At 41.7% G+C, this 16973-nt stretch overlaps 1 protein-coding gene across 1 annotated transcript; it reads right to left on the reverse strand.

Moving 5' to 3' along the window:
- Positions 1-2022: 2022 nt before the first annotated feature.
- LOC124133447 (fatty acid-binding protein, adipocyte-like) lies at positions 2023-16646 on the reverse strand. The gene is made up of 4 exons (XM_046497879.2): positions 16470-16646; positions 6952-7127; positions 5812-5913; positions 2023-2235 (listed from the first exon to the last, which is right to left on the reverse strand). Exons 1-4 carry the CDS (start codon positions 16537-16539, stop codon positions 2185-2187), a joined length of 399 nt encoding a protein of 132 aa, XP_046353835.1. The 5' UTR covers positions 16540-16646; the 3' UTR covers positions 2023-2184.
- Between the last annotated feature and the right edge of the window lie 327 nt (positions 16647-16973).

Consider the following 16973-nt stretch of genomic DNA (forward strand, 5'->3'; position numbering starts at 1 on the left):
GAAAAACGTTCCGGATCCTCGAAAGACTTGTGTTAAAAATGCCGCCTTGTCCATCTTCCCGAGTCAAGAGAGTTAACTGACTTTAAAAGTCAAGTTTCCACCCTTGCCGAACTAGGCTGGAATTCCTGGGATCCATCGTATCGCCACCAGTGGTTATTACGAGTTATGTCCCTTCTCAGCCTCGCCTATGGACCAATCAGATCTCGTATCACTTGCATTTGTTTCAAACAAAATGGCGGCGCCCAGTCAAGACGATCTGATCGATAATCAAGATCTACATTGTGATAAAACGGGTCTTACATCGCGAAGTGCATCAAATCACGCGAGCACCTTGATTAAAAGCATGAACAGTTTTGGAAATTATCTGTTGACGAGTTGGCAGTGCACATGCTTTGCAAATCCTGCAATCGACCACAACCTGCACGACAGTTTTCGAACCGGATTTCGATTTAGTTGCGCGATTTTGATTGGACTATACATAGTACCAGTACAACTCCATAAAACCAGCCTAGTTCGGCAAGGGTGGAAACTGGACTTTAGTGGTCAGTTAACACTCTTGCCTCGGGAAGATGCGCCTTGTCACGCTTTGGCTATTTTTTTACACTTTTTGCATGTTTTTGTAAGGGCGACAACGCGACAAGGTCCTTCTAGGATTCCATACAAACACCTATAAGTGCATATCAGATAGTAATCGTTCATCACATTATCATGGCATTACCAACGTAAATATCATAGCTCAGTTTTAAGTCGAAATTATGTATTGGTTATGATTGGTTTTCTGGCACGCTTGGGTCGTGGGGTAGCCTTGTGGTTAATGTGTTAGCTCGTCACGTCATGGACCCGGGTTCAATTCTCCACCTGGGTTACTGTGTCTGAAGCCAACACTCAGCTGGAGACCTCCTGGGCCCCGTTCCACAAAGCGATCTTAGCGCTGCGACTGTCGCAAGCCCATGTTAAAGTATGGGAGTTACGATCGTCTTAGCGCTGCGACTGTCAAGCCCATGTTAAAGTATGGGAGTTACGATCGTCTTAGCGCTGCGACTGTCAAGCCCATGTTAAAGTATGGGAGTTACGATCGTCTTAGCGCTGCGACTGTCAAGCCCATGTTAAAGTATGGGAGTTACGATCGTCTTAGCGCTACGATCGCTTTGTGGAACGAGACCCTGGTAATTTTGACAGATATTAACAAGTTAAATGTTAAATTTAGAAACGTTTATTTGGGCCGCCTGTGGATAAGATATGAACTTATAAGATTAACTGTGGTGGTCGGGTAGCCTAGTGGTTAAAGCGTTCGCTCGTCACGTCGAAGACCCGGGTTCGACTCCCGACATGGGTACAATGTGTTATATTGCTGGAATATTGCTAAAAGCGGCGTAAAACCTCACTCACTCACTATAAGATTAATTGATACAATGAAAATATTCAGGACGAAGCTTAAATTGATTGAAGCGCCCCACAAATGTTAGGCATGACAAATTAACCAGTCACATAAAATATGTGAATAGACGTCGACGTTTAAAGAAATCTATGGCGGCGGACACCTAAACTGAACTGCCGGCAAAAGAAAGTAGACACTTGGAAATTGGATGGGATGGAAAAATTACGAACGTTATAAAACGTTACTTGGACGAAAAAGTCGCCGAAAACACTGCAAACGTAAGGTCCAAAACATAAATATGACACCCGTACCAAACACATCACCATCGAATAACCGTTTTTATTATTGTTTATTATGTTTCTAGGTTTGTCAGCACCATACCCGTGCTCGTGGGTTTTACCGAAGTGGTAAACGTCTGAGGCCTGCATCACTTTGGGCTTTCCTCCCACATTAAGCTGATATGCCGCGATATAATTGGAATAATGTTAAAAGCGGCGTTAAACCCAACTCACTCACTAATGTCAGATGGTATTTATTGTCAGACAGGCAACTTGTTTTTTACGTTTTAAAAAATGACTTAGTATGATAATAAATGATAACAATACTCAAAACTAAGTGTCTGTAGATATAGATGCATCACTGAAAACAGTTACAAGAGAGTTTATTACGAGATATGAGTACAGGAGTGGCAGCGATGTATCTCTGAGATGATTGCACGGTAAATCGACTTGCAGATTTCAAGTTGGCGCGTTCGTGCGGTTATACTCGTTGATTGGTAAACAAGATGGAGGACGGAGCACTTCCGGTCATGCTTTGCTGAACACCACAGTCGCCGTTACGTTGTTGACGGTCATCCTCTGAGGAAAGAATATCATAAACGTTAAAATCATGTATTTTTTATTCATTAGACCGACAATAGTGAAACCCTAAACTAAATCCGAATATGTACCCTCAGCAGTAAATGGGTACACGTAGGATGAGATGTTAGTGTGACTGTTAACCTCCTAGCTCCTCAGCATGTATACTCCCCATGGAGCTGAGTATGAAATTTTTAGTGCCAACGTATCTGAAGACCGGGGTAATAATAATTTAGTGCCAAAGTATTCACTTCGTGAATGGAATCTGCCGCGTTATAAATATATGATTAACGAGAACACATCAAGACGCAGTCCTGTTTCCTAAGAAACGTCATAAAATTGATGTAAAAAATGCACTTTTATTCCTCTTCACTGGTGTCTTCCGAATGTTTGTTGGTTTTGTTTGTTTGTTGTTTAATTCTGCACTCAGCAATATTCCAGCCATATGGCGGCGGTCTGTAAATAATCGAGTCTGGACAAGACAATCCAGTGATTGCCATCATGAGCATCGATCCACGCAGTTGGGATACGGTGACATGCATCAACCAGGGCCCCGTTCCACAAAGCGATCTTAGTGCTACGTTGATCCTAAGCCTATGATGAAGTATGGGAGTTACGACCAACTTAGCACTAAGATCGCTTTGTGGAACGGGGCTCAGGTCAGCGAGCCCGACCACCCGATCCCGTCAGTCGCCTCTTACGACAAGCATAGTCGCCTTTTACGGCAAACATGGGTTGCTGAAGACCTATTATAATCCGGATCTTCACGGGTCTCTTCGAATGTATTACATAACCTCAGTAGTATAACTTCTGGACACAGTGAATCACATTTTAAGGAAACGTTTTCTTATTTTCTCAGACAAACAATTTTGCAACTTTTTATCATAAAGTTAAATAATGCTCCAGACTTATTAATAATAACGTGCAAATAAAACTACTAATGTCCCGAGTCAGGACAATTTACATTCCTAAACAAAGACACTTATAGCACCAAACACATTGAACATCAACAAGGTTGGATCCGGTAATTAACACACATACTGTCAGAGTTAATTGCCATGACAACCCATGATTATGGTATCCTAGAGGGCACTGAGAGTTTAATATCATGTAAGTACTGGCTGACCCATCAGGATTACCCACAGTGCCCAATGGTTTTATCAACACGCATCAAAGTCACCCCGACGTATCAGGACATTGCCTCTATGAAAGGTTAAGATAATCAATGCGTCCTGGCCGAACAAGCAGCAACCGTAAATATAAGATAAAAATCACAAAGAACGAAGCCTGTTTTTTATTTCGCGATAAAAAAAAAAGTTCTTGCATGACGACATGTCTGGAGATTCGAACATGCGCTCGCAACTTGATGACGTCGTAAATTGGACGTGTCGAGAGTGAGTTATTTCCCATCTCCTAAAGATGAAGCTGGACAACGCAGATGAACGCAATGGCCGAACGATAGCACCCAAAACTGGGAGAGACATGACAATCAGTATTGGGAGAAAATGTGTAGATATTCAACGTGGAAGTTGCGACAATACCAAATTTAACCCTCCCTGAAAAAAAATGGATTTGTCCGACATTGCCGAGGTCGGATTGTATAATGATTTAAAACAAAATTCTACAATCTATTGACATCCTTAAACAGACTGTACAAAATATTGATATCTCGTTTAAGAAATAAGCCACCCCTTATGGTTTATTCTCCCTGTAATGTTTTATTGTACGATAAACAACGACCACGAGTCGTTTATTTCTTAAATAATGTGGTGGACAGTGCGTTCAAAGATGGTACTTGTTGTTACCCTGACTGCTGCATTATATTTAGGGGATAAAACAAGGACAGATGGATCTGGAGTCAGAATAACGTGTCTGAGTGGGGTAAACTGCGACATGATATCTCAGGCTGACATTATAAAACCGGCATTAGTCCGGAATAGCACACACACGTACATGCACGTCGCTATATAAGTGCAATAATCTTGAACGCGACGTTTAAAGCTGAATCACTTCGAGCTCTCCTTCCACAGCAAGTTGACACGCCATGATATAGCTAAATTACTGTTCAAAGCGGCGATAAACCCAACTCAATCTTCTCGCGTTGAGCATGGGTGTTTGGAACCTATTCTAACCATCGTGAAATTGAGAAAACTAACGGAGAATTGTTCACAACGTAGTGAGTGAGTATTGTTTTACGCCGCTTTTAGCAAAATCCCAGCAATATCGCGGCGGGGGACACCAGAAATGGGCTGTACCCATGTGGGGATCGAACCCGAAGTCAACCAACGCAATGATGCATGGATGTCAAATGAGCCCTACTTCGTGAATGAGGTTCATTCCAACCCTACTGATACCTTACGTTGAAGCAGTATGGTGTAAATATGGCCGCAAGGATGAAGCAAATGTTGCACGAGAAATGTTGTCAGCTGTGTGATGTAATCTGAGCGCTCAATGGTCAACCCCCTCCCCACACCTGTCAGTGCCCACTCGGTGCAGCCAATCCCCTTACTTGGCGAAGTTCATCACTTCACGTGAGCACTTTGATTAAACAAGAGTCATCAGAAGATGACAAATCCCCCCGGCTCCTTTAAATTCTAAAGAACAAATTATCTGCCTGTAAAGTTCACTTGATGAAGAATTACTATCTGATCTGTCTGTCAGTATTCAAGAGTACGTATTTATTGAGCTATCAAAACAATACCATGGAATTGGGATTCGGAACTTTGTATTTCTTTGTACACACCAACATGAACAGTCAAAGTCAAACTTGTTGCCAGGGAAACAGAAAAAATATAAATTCTAACAATCCCTAATTAACAAAAGGCACCAGATGACAAACTGGTCATATGTGTGCATAGTTACAAGGAAGAATACCTATTAGTTTTAAAGATGTAGCCAAGGTCAAACTTCTTGCCATGGAAACAGGAAAAAAATATCTAATATCCTAAATAGCAAAAGGCACCACTTCAACCCCTGAATAATACATGTTCCAAGTTTGATTCAACACTGTTGAACAGTTTTTTTAGTGCTGCTCCAGAAACGACACCTACCTCCATTTCAGCAAAGTCTAACTTGTGTCCATGGATACACGAAAAAATGAAATTTTGAAACATTCCTAAATAGCAAAAATAAAAAAATAAAAATTACAAAATAGCAAAAGGCACAACTTCAGTATGTGACTGATAGATTTGCCAAGTTTCGATCAAATACACAGAACGGTTTTCGAGTTCTGCCCAGGAAAAGGAAATGATTACGGACAGACAGACGGACGGACAGACAGACTGGCTGATCGCTATATACCCCTGCATTATATGATTTGCAAAATATCTGTCTACGCCGAGTTGCCGGTACACATGCTTTGCAAACCCTGCTGTCGACGTAAATCTGCATGTTGGAATCCATGTTGTTAACGAACCAGATGTCTAGTTCCTTACGCGATTTTGATTGGACTATGCATAGACTCGTTAGTCCAGCCAAAACGTAACTCCAGAATTCCAGCCTGGTTCGCCAAGGGTGGAAACTGGACTTTTATTGTCAGTTAACTCCCTTGCCTCGGGAAGATGGCCTGCTACTCACCGACACCAGATTGCCTTCCTCCACAGATCTCTCGATGAGGATGTTGAAGTCCCCCAGCGTCTGAGTCTCCACCATCTTCTCCCCCTCCAGGACCACCACCGACTGCAGGAGACGGAACGCGTGGTGACGTGTGTGCTTGTTGTTTAACGCCGCACAATTCCAGCGGTATGTGAACAATCGTGTTTGGACCAGGCAATCCAGTGATTGATATTGTGAGCAACGATCCGTCGGGTAACGATAACATGGGATCGATGCTCATGATTTCATTCTCGGATTGTCTTGTCCAAACTCAATTACTTACAGACCGCCGTCATATACCTGGAATTTTGCTGAGTCCAGCGTTAAACAACAAACAAACAAACTCAAGGTGTATATTTGGTTTACAATGAGAAGTACGTAATGACAATATATTCTACTCAAAGAAGTTAAAGAACATGCTACTACTATGTTCAATCTTTCATGGGATGATTATATGAAGGAATCGGGTTTTCTTAACTTCTTTTGAGTAACAAAAGCTATATTTGTTATAATACTTTCTTAGTAAAGCACACAAAGTTAGCGATCTAACCCATTCAGCAACCGAGGCTTCCACATAAGTGAAGGTCCGACAACTGGTAGTCTAGATCACGTACTTTGAGTACCCCTTTGACAAGTGTAAATTGGCACGGATCTGATGGCCGACAAGCTATGAATTCCTTCTTTTGAGTAGTATATGAATAATAGGATTACTTCCTTAACAACTGCCAGACACCTAGCTAACCGTGTCATCATATCAGTATTTACATTTGATAATAATCTTTCGACAGATTACAGAAATACTCTGGAAAATACCGTTTCCTTAACTGGTTGTATGCAGGACAAAGCTACAATAAGTGAAATTCATCATCTATTCCATATTTACAAATTGAATATAATCTTAAATATAAATATCAACTGCCAATCCTCTACCACCATTATTCTTATAAAAATATTATACTTATTTGTTTAAAAAGAAAAAAACAACGTTTTAAATATTTCTCGGGTTCCAACACTTTTTAAAATTCTCCATACTAAATATATATATCGTGATATTGCTTAATGTCGCTTCCAAAATTTGAAAAAAATATGTTCTCTTCAGAATCATCCCATCTCTGTGTGTACCTTTAGAGGTTGGCCAGTGAGAGAGACGCTATCAAAGGCCTGGCCGATGACAAACTTGTATTCTTTTACTTTGTCTCCGACTGTTGTGCGGATCATGAAGTGGTCGCCAGCATCTTGTGTGATTTCCAGCAAGGGTTTGCTTTCCTTGGCGATTTCTCTCATCTGCTCAGGAACACCTGCAACAGCATCACAGTTTGGCTAAATATACACCCCGGACAGAATGAAGCACCCTCTTTCGTTGTTACTTTTGTCTGTCCTGAATGACCACGTGTCGTCTGTAAATAGGAGTACCCGTGAAGATCCGGGCTAAGAATAGGTCTTCAGCAACCCACGCTTGCCGTAAGAGGAGACTATGCTTGTCGTAAAAGGCGACTAACGGGATCGGGTGGTCAGGCTTGCTGACTTGGATGATGCAACTCATCGTATCCTAATTGCGTGGATCGATGCTCAAGATGTCAATCACTGCATTCTCTGGTCCAGACTCGATTTACAGACCGCCGTCATATAGCTTGAATAATGCTGAGCGCGGCGTAATATGTCGAGAATATTGATGCTGAATATATGAAGGTTAAAATTTAAGATTAACAGACGTTTTCAAATGTAGGACGAAAACCATTTCTTTGGGGTTTTTTTTATATAAAATAGGAATAATTGTTTTTTAACAGCGTTCATAAAGTCCTAATGGGACGATGGTGCAATCACGTATTGTTTTTTATTCCAATCCTAAAAGTCAAACTGAATGTCTGTACGAATGCGGGTACACTCTAAAAAGGCACTGCATATAGTACCGTGGAGTGTCCAAACTACAGCCAAATACTTCTGAGAGAGAGAGAGAGAGAGAGAGAGAGAGAGAGAGAGAGAGAGAGAGAGAGAGAGAGAGAGAAATGGTAGCGATTCCAGTGAACAAGTACTCTGCTATAATGGTGTAACGCGATCATTTGACAACAGGTCGCCGCGTATGTAGGCATCGCCCCACGACTCAACGCCCACGTTGTATAGAACACCGCACCCCACCTACACCCCCCGACCCCAGACATATCGATCTGCCTGACGGTATGCAATAATCAATATTCTCATAGAACGACATCTACCTGGTTGCTTTGATCACAAACAGCGCGTTCCAGTTCAACACGGGCTGTGTAGGCGACAACACCTGCAGCTGGTTGCCATGGCGACAGAAGGACGCGCACCGTTTCTTGTTGTTTTGGAAGAACAAATTACTGTTGTAAATATTTCAAGTCATAAATGAAAATCAATTTTCCGAGCAGGACAGCTAAGAGTTGTTGGTCCCTGTCAAGACAATGTCAAGCCTCGTGAAACACGGGTTGTTGAAAGCCGCTCCGAGCACAGGCTGCCATTATGCTGGTTGAATTTAAATAAACTGCTGGGCAAAAGAAAGTATACGCTTGAAAACTCTATTTGATTTTAAAATTACATACGTTATCAAAACGTTACTGGGCTAAAAAATGTCTCCTAAACACTGCAGACTTAAGGTCCAAATACATCTCCATCGAATAACCACGCGTGTGTGTGTGTGTGCGCGCGCGCGTGTATGTATGTATGTGTGTATGTGTGCGCGCGCGTGTGTATGTATGTGTGCGTGCGTGCGTATGTGTGCGTATGTGTGTGTGTGTGTGTGTGTGTGTGTATGCGTGCGTGCGTGTGTGTGTGCTAGCCCAATGAGATATCATGACGCTGGTTGCGAGCCTACCCGGCCTTGTTTTATCCCCTTAATGCCGAGCGCCAGGCAGGGTAACAGCAACTACAGTCTTTTAACGTCTTTGTTATCGAACCACCGAACCACCGACCTTTCGCTCCCGGGCAGACGTTCTATCACACTAGACTACGGAGATGAGCTGTAACAGTAGTAGTAGTAGTAGTAGTAGTAGTAGTAGTAGTAGTAGTAGTAGTAGTAGTAGTAGCAGCATTGGCAGTGGTACTAGTAGCAGCAGTGGTAGTAATACTAGTAGTAGTAGTAGTTGCAGTGGTAGTAGTAGTACCAGTATAGTAGCAGTGGTAGTGGTAGCGGTGGTGGCAGTAGTAGTTGTAGTGGTAGTACGGGTAGTAGTAGTAGTAGTAGTAGTAGTAGTAGTAGTAGTAGTGGTATAGTAGCAGTGGTAGTAGTAGCGGCGGTGGTGGTAGTAGTTGTATGGGTGGTAAGTGTAGTAGTGAGTGAGTGAGTTGAGTTTAACGCCGCTTTTAACAGTATTTCAGTTATATCACAGCGTGTCAGCTTAATGTGGGAGGAAAGCCCGAAATGATGCAGGTCTCAGACGTTTACCACTTCGGTGAATCCCAGGAGCACGGGTATGGTGCTAACAAACCTAGAAACAACAGTAGTAGTAGTAGTAGTAGTAGTAGTAGTAGTGCTATGGGGTAGCTGTAGCGGTAGTAGTGGTAGTAATAGATTAACATAAAGTCAAAGAATAACCTCGTCCATCGGTTGATTTGTCCTATTTTGTTTTCTTTCAAAGATGCAGACTTGGCGCAGCAACAACTATTTGTAAACCCATCAACATGCGACAATATATTATTGGCCTCTGCATACAATCAACAATCTAGTGGGCGAAATGAAAAGCCTCGATCCTTTTAACTTTCACAATTCATTAGCTTCTTACAATTCAATTAGATATAACGTACATGTATATCTTTTAGTCCAGGCTATCTCGGCAACAACAATTAATTCCGACAGGTGCGTTCAATCAGACTACACAAAACGTAATTACGAGATAAAACTCTTTGACTCTTCATCTCGCGTGCGAAAGCGCCATCGTGGTGACCTTGACCTGAATGGCGTGACGTGATGACCTTGATCTGAATGGCTTGCGGTGGACTTAATTCCCATCGAGGACATACGGGTACGAGTGGTTCATCCAGTTCACAGACATCCCACTCAAACGACGGATTTTGGCCCTCCTGAACACAGCGTTAATTAGGAAATAAACATACTGCGCGTTCGGTTCCAAATTCAATTTAGCGCGGTTAAATTTACAGGTTACCAAGCTCTACTTTGAAAACACAGTATGTTTATCTCCTAAATGACAATATGGTCAATCAGAAATCTAACACACAGGGAAGAAATACAGTGTTCAAATCTTTGATTCTACCAAAACTCAGTCATTAGTTTTCAGCAAAGCTCACCCACCTCACTGTGTTTTAGATCAGTTTAAAAGAGGATGCTTCAAGTTCATTTGGGGAAACGGGGGCACGGGTGGCCGAGTCATCTAAGGAGCCGCGATTCGCTGTGCAGAGTTGCGTCCCTTGGGCACGACAGAAACCTATGATTGTGGGTTCGAATCCAGGTTCGCCCCGATTATGTTTCTAGGTTTGTCAGCACCATACCCGTGTTCGTGGGTTTCATCGAAGAGGTAAACGTCTGAGACCTGCATCACTACGGGCTTTCCTCCCACATTAAGCTGACACGCCGTGATATAACTGGAATAATGTTAAAAGCGGCGTTAAAACCAACTCACTCACTCACTCACTCACTCATTTGGGGAAGCAAACCAGATAAAATAAAAAGAAGTTTAATGGTATGTGAAAATAAAGATGGAGGCATAAAATGCCCACAAATAAAAGAAATAATGCAATCTCAAAAGGTATCGATGATACTCAGTGCATTTGGCATTTGTTTCAAAATGGTCACACTTGCTTAAAATATATAATCCAAGTACCGATAATGTCAAATGCCTTCGAAATGAAGAGCTGTGATTTGAAAACAAAGTTACTGGAGCAGACCGGGGCCCACTTGCACAAAGCGATCTTAGCGCTAAGACCATCGTAGACCTACGTTAAAGTATGGGAGCTACGATCACCTTTGCGCTAAGATCGCTTTGTGCAAGTGGGTCTTGTAGTTTAATACTATGAGTATGTACTCTGTGCGGGGTTTCTAAAAACATAAAGGTGAAAGAAAATTCCGAATTGGGTATTCTTTTCACTGGGAATTGGGTATAACGATAACATTAAAATAGACCACAAATGTATTCTGTATAAGGATTGGAAAGAAAAAGGTGTAAACTATATCAATGACCTTATTGATGAATTGGGTCTTTTTCTTTCGTTTTAAAATTTCAAAGGAACCTTTCAAATAAAACACACTTTCTAAAACACATGAGTATACTGAACTCTAAAACAATACTGCCGTATAAAGGGGATAAACAATTTCCAAAAGGAAAAGCAATACCGTATTCTACTTTTAACTTGTTTCACCTACTTAAATCGATCAAAAGAAAGTCAATGTCACGACTCAACCTTAATACAAAACAATAGTGCCAAAAATCGACACTTTGATAAATTTGAAAGTCTACTAGAAACTAAGATGACGGATAAAGATAAGCCTAACTACAACCTAAGACCTTTTAGACGTGTAACCAACACGAATGGTTTCAATACCAAATAATGCACGTTATTTTACCAACAAACAATGAACTTTACAAGACGGGATACGTAGACAACAACTTATGTAGCTTCTGCCCAGATTTGAAAGAAACTATTGAACACATGTATTTGGTCGTGCAGAAAAGTGAACTCACTTTGGGTTGACTTAGAAAATTGGATATTAAACAAGACACAGGTCAAAGTTCAAATTACCAGCACAGAGCTACAACCCAATAAATGCTACAATCATTGTATCACAGTACAGGATTACAAGATATAATTTTATATAACCGCCTAAATTTAACCAACCATAGAATCATGGTATGTTCATTTGTTATAGGGGCGGTCGGGTAGCCTAGTGGTTAAAGCGTTCGCTCGTCACGCCGAAGACCCGGGTTCGATTCCCGACATGGGTACAATGTGTGAAGCTCATTTCTGGTGTCCCCCGCCTTCATATTGCTGGGATATTACTAAAAGCGGCGTAAAACCGTACTCACTCACTCACTCACTCATTTGTAATAAGCAACATGAAAATATATAAATTAATTTTTAAAAATAATATGTGATATTTACTAATCTTCAGCATCTTCGTGCAGCCAACCAGGCAGGATAGACAATTCGCTGTTAACGAACCTTCTGGTCGCTGTGCCACACAAGACCCAACATGATCTCACATTTAATTGAAGTACGCGAGAAGTACACAAGACCCAACATGATCTAACATTTAATTGAAGTTCGCGAGAAGTACACAAGACCCAACATGATCTAACATTTAATTGAAGTACGCGAGGCAAACATTTGTTTATTTGTTTGTTGTTTAACGTCTCAGCAATATTCCACCTATTTGACGGCGGTCTGTAAATAATCCACCCTGGGCCAGAAAATCCAGCGATTGACCTCATGAGCCTCGATCTTCATTCACGCATCAACTGTCAGCAAGCCTGACCACCCGATCCCGTTAGTCGCACAGGTTGCTAGAGACCAGTTTTAACCCGGATCTTCGCGGGGGTTAAAAAAAAAGATCACATTTGTCACATACATTCTTATGTTGTATAAGGTCTGAAATAATAGGCCATTGTTGACATGGATGATTCAGTGACAGGGGGGTAAAGGTGAAATCCGTAATCTGGGAGAAAAACACACTACAAATGTCTTTCGATTCACTGAAGGGGTCACACAAACCATTTAAGAATTGACTTTCATTGGAGTATCAACCTTCATTGAGAGAGGGCCAAATTGTGTGAACGTCGGAGCTTGTATCCGCGCTTAATTTGTTTGTTTTGTCGCCTAAGGCGCCGCGATTCGCTGTGCAGAGTTGCGTCCCTTGGGCACGCCAGAAACCTATGATCGTGGGTTCGAATCCCGGTTCGCCCCGATTATGTTTCTAGGTTTGTCAGCACCATACCCGTTCTCGTGGGTTTCACCGAAGTGGTAAACGTCTGAGACCTACATCACTTCGGGCTTTCCTCCAACAATAAGCTGATAAGCCGCGATATAACTGTAATACTGTTAGAAGCGGCGTTAAACCCAACTCACTCACTCACTCACTACAACATAGTGGTTATTTGAACAATTTAAGTGCTGAATAACACGAGACAAAACCAACGCGTTTATGCAACTTGGCTCATGAACGCGGGAACAGCTATTTCTGTACAGTAACGACCGGCGAACAGAAGCCCCCCCTGCCATGCAACCTCTCTCAATGAAACTTTATTGATCATAAACATTGATAATCATTTTCAAGAACAGAAAAAGCATGCATGAATTCTTCGATGAAGCAGCGTTATATGCCGTTACTATTGGTTCCAGATACTATAGGGGCGGTGAGGTAGCCGAGTGGTTAAAGCGTTCGCTCCTTACACCGAAGGCCCGGGTTCAAATCAACACATTGGAACAATGCGAGAAGCCCATTTCTGGTGTTCCCCGCCGTGATATTCCTGGATATAACTAAAGGCTGTGTAAAATAATACTCACTCACAAGTCCATGGTACATATAGGCATATTGAACCTGTCCGCTCCATCTGAGCATCGTGTAACTGTCATAATGCGTATTGTCTTTGTTCCAGGATAAACTGCCTGAAATAATCGAATCTTAGGAGGCTCTGGTCTACAAAGGATCGCCAACAGACGACCCTCTTTTTTTAAATCCGATTATCCTGAATACCATTTATATCCGAATACATCGTATACTCATTCCTATTGAATCTCAATGTTTACCCTTTAGTTATAACAAGTTACAAAAGTTTCACGTGGGGATGCTTCTGTCCATATGTTATCACCGTTCCGTGTGTAGATGGCCCTATGCTCAACGTTATAACCGTTGGAACGCCCCTGTGCATAATCTTAAAAAGTTACACATGGAATGCGCCTGTGTATTTACGTGAGAACGCTCCATTGTACCATGTTATACAAATTTAACGGAAATAAATTATACAATGTTATAAATGTTACACGTGAGAACGCTCCTGTGTACAATGTTACAACGTTACACGTGATACCGCTTCTGTGCACAATGTTATAAATGTTATACGTGAGAACGCTTCTGTATACAATGTTACAACGTTACACGTGAGAACGCTCCTGTGTACAATGTTAAAAGGTTACACGTGACAACGCTTCTGTGCACAATGTTATAAATGTTATACGTGAGAACGCTTCTGTATACAATGTTACAACGTTACACGTGAGAACGCTCCTGTGTTCAATGTTAAAAGGTTACACTTGATAACGCTTCTGTGCACAATGTTATAAATGTTACACGTGAGAACGCTCCTGTATACAGTGTTACAACGTTACCCGTGAGAACGCTACTGTGTACAATGTTAAAACGTTACCCGTGATAACGCTCCTGTGCGCAATGCTATAAATGTTACGTGTGATAATGCTCCTGACGACAATATTATAACGTTACACGTGATAACGCTCCTGTGCGCAATGTTATAAATGTTACACATGATAACGCTTCTTTGAACAATGTTATAAATGTTATACGTGAGAACGCTAATGTGTACAATGTTACAACGTTACACGTGATACCGCTTCTGTGCACAATATTTTATTAACTGTTTTACCTGAGAACGCTTCTGTATACAATGTTACAACGTTACACGCGAGAACGCTCCTGTGTACAATGTTATAAATGTTACACGTGAGAACGCTTCTGTATACAATGCTACAACGTTACACGTGAGAACGCTACTGTGTACAATATTAAAACGTTACCCGTGATAACGCTCCTGTGAACAATGTTATAAATGTTACACGTGAGAACGCTCTTGTGCACAATGTTACAACGTTACACGTGAGAACGCACCTGTGTACAATGCTATAAATGTTACATGTGATAACGCTCCTGTGAACAATGTTATAAATGTTACACGTGAGAACGCTCCTGTGCACAATGTTATAAATGTTACACGTGAGAACGCTCCTGTGCACAATGTTATCAATGTTAAACGTGATAACGCTCCTGTGCGCAATGTTATAAATGTTACACGTGATAACGCTCCTGTGAACAATGTTATAAATGTTACACGTGATAACGCTCCTGTGCGCAATGTTATAAATGTTACACGTATGAACACTTTTGTGCCAGTGTTATAAATGTTAAACGTGAGAACGCTCCTGTGCACAATGTTATAAATGTTACACGTGATAACGCTCCTTTTCCAGTGTTATAAATGTTACACGTGAGAACGCTCCTGTGCCAGTGTTATAAATGTTACACGTGAGAACGCTCCTGTGCACAATGTTATAAACGTTACACGTGAGAACGCTCCTGTGCCAGTGTTATAAATGTTACACGCGAGAACGTTCCTGTGCACAATGTTATAAATGTTATAGCTCAGCGCTATAACCACTGTGGACGCTCATGTGCATAATGTTATAGATATACAATATATATGTTACAAGTCTGTGACAAGGTGTTGTCAACACTGAAGCATACTTATGAAGCGAAGCCATCTCAGTGACATTCAGCGCATTGGATTCTTATCGGGCGGAATGTGATTGGATACTTATCGGGCGGAACGCGTCTACTTCAACACCACTCCTTCAGTCCTTGATCAGAATGTATTCAAAAGATGGCGTTTGCTGACGATACTCATTGCGAGAAACGAAATAAATGTTATATCAACTGACGGACAAAAGAAAGAACACACTTGAACATTGAATTTGACAAGTGACCGACGAAATATCCCGTCTCTTTTCTCATCAATTATAACTTCAGGACTACTTCAGGCCAAGGAAATTATACACTTAAAATTATGTTTAATAAAAAGAGATTACAAACGTTGTCCAAACGTTACTAGGCTGAAAACAGTCGTCGAAACAAAACCATGATGCCTGTATCAAGTACATCACCATGAATAACCATTTCTTGTTTGTTTGTTTTTTAGCCACCATCAAACATGGGTGTATATCTTCTTTTGTCTGGCAGTTTATCTTTTAATGTACAGTACAAGTCGCTAAGTACATGTTATTACGAAAACAAATTCCCACCTCAAAAACAATTACGTAATTGTCCCCTAATCATTTCACTGTTGTTGTCATATGGGTGCATGACATATGTTTTGTGGATCTTCACAAATATGCTTAGGAGCGGTGAGGTAGCCTAGTGGTTAAAGCGTTCGCACGTCACGCCGAAGACCCGGGTTCGATTCCCGACATGAGTACAATGTGTGAAGCTCATTTCTGGTGTCCCCCGCCGTAATTAAAGCGGCATAAAACCATACACACTCACTCAAACCGGCGAAGGAGGGAAAAGGGTAGCCAAGTGGGTAAAACTGTCGCTTAGAACCGAGCACGATTCCTTATATGATACGAAGTGTGATGTATGTCCATTCATAGTGTCCCCCCCCCCCCCCCCCCCGCCTCCCCCCAACCCCCATTATCAAAAAGGGGGTAAACCTAATAACATTTGTGCTGAAACATTATCAGCAAAAAATAATCATCGCAAAGATCAAAGTTAGTTACGTCGAATATCACTACCCATGACCTTTGACAGACAAACGCAAAGATCGAGTTTGATACACCGAATATCATTATACACGACTTTAGACAGACATACCTACAATTTTCAATTCAGACTGCACCGGGTACCTAGCACAGGTAACGATTGTAACGAAAGTAGGCCGACTCACCTATTGCCTCCATGTACCCGTCCAGATTTTCCTGCGAGACATAATTCCATGTCCCGACTAGCGCCGACATCGCGACTGACACAACTATCTGATTGTGAGTCCACCGTTTGTACAAACGGTCGTCTGCTACAACCTTCTCGCCAGATAGGATGCGTGTCACGTGACCTCTGCTGACGTTCATGCATTATGGCGCCTGCTCGCGGCGAGCACAAACTCATGTTAGCAGCACGCTTTCTCAGATGTTGTACGCGCGTTACCCTTGGTCGTGTGGTTAATAATTGAGGGATCGTTATTAATGATGAAGCAGATCGCGATCTGAGAACAAGGTTTGAAGATGGTATTCAAGATAAACACGATAACACTATCTGGGCTAGATTAGAGAGTGAATACTACATAGCTTAGCTAGATCAGTACTACTTAGTGACAGAAGTGAGTGAGTGAGTATGGTTTTACGCCGCTTTAGCAATATTCCAGCAATATCACCGCGGGGTACACCAGAAATGT

Source organism: Haliotis rufescens, unplaced genomic scaffold, assembly GCF_023055435.1.
Source record: "Haliotis rufescens isolate VD_foot unplaced genomic scaffold, xgHalRufe1.0.p SCAF_21, whole genome shotgun sequence".
Classification (NCBI taxonomy): Eukaryota; Metazoa; Mollusca; class Gastropoda; order Lepetellida; family Haliotidae; genus Haliotis; species Haliotis rufescens.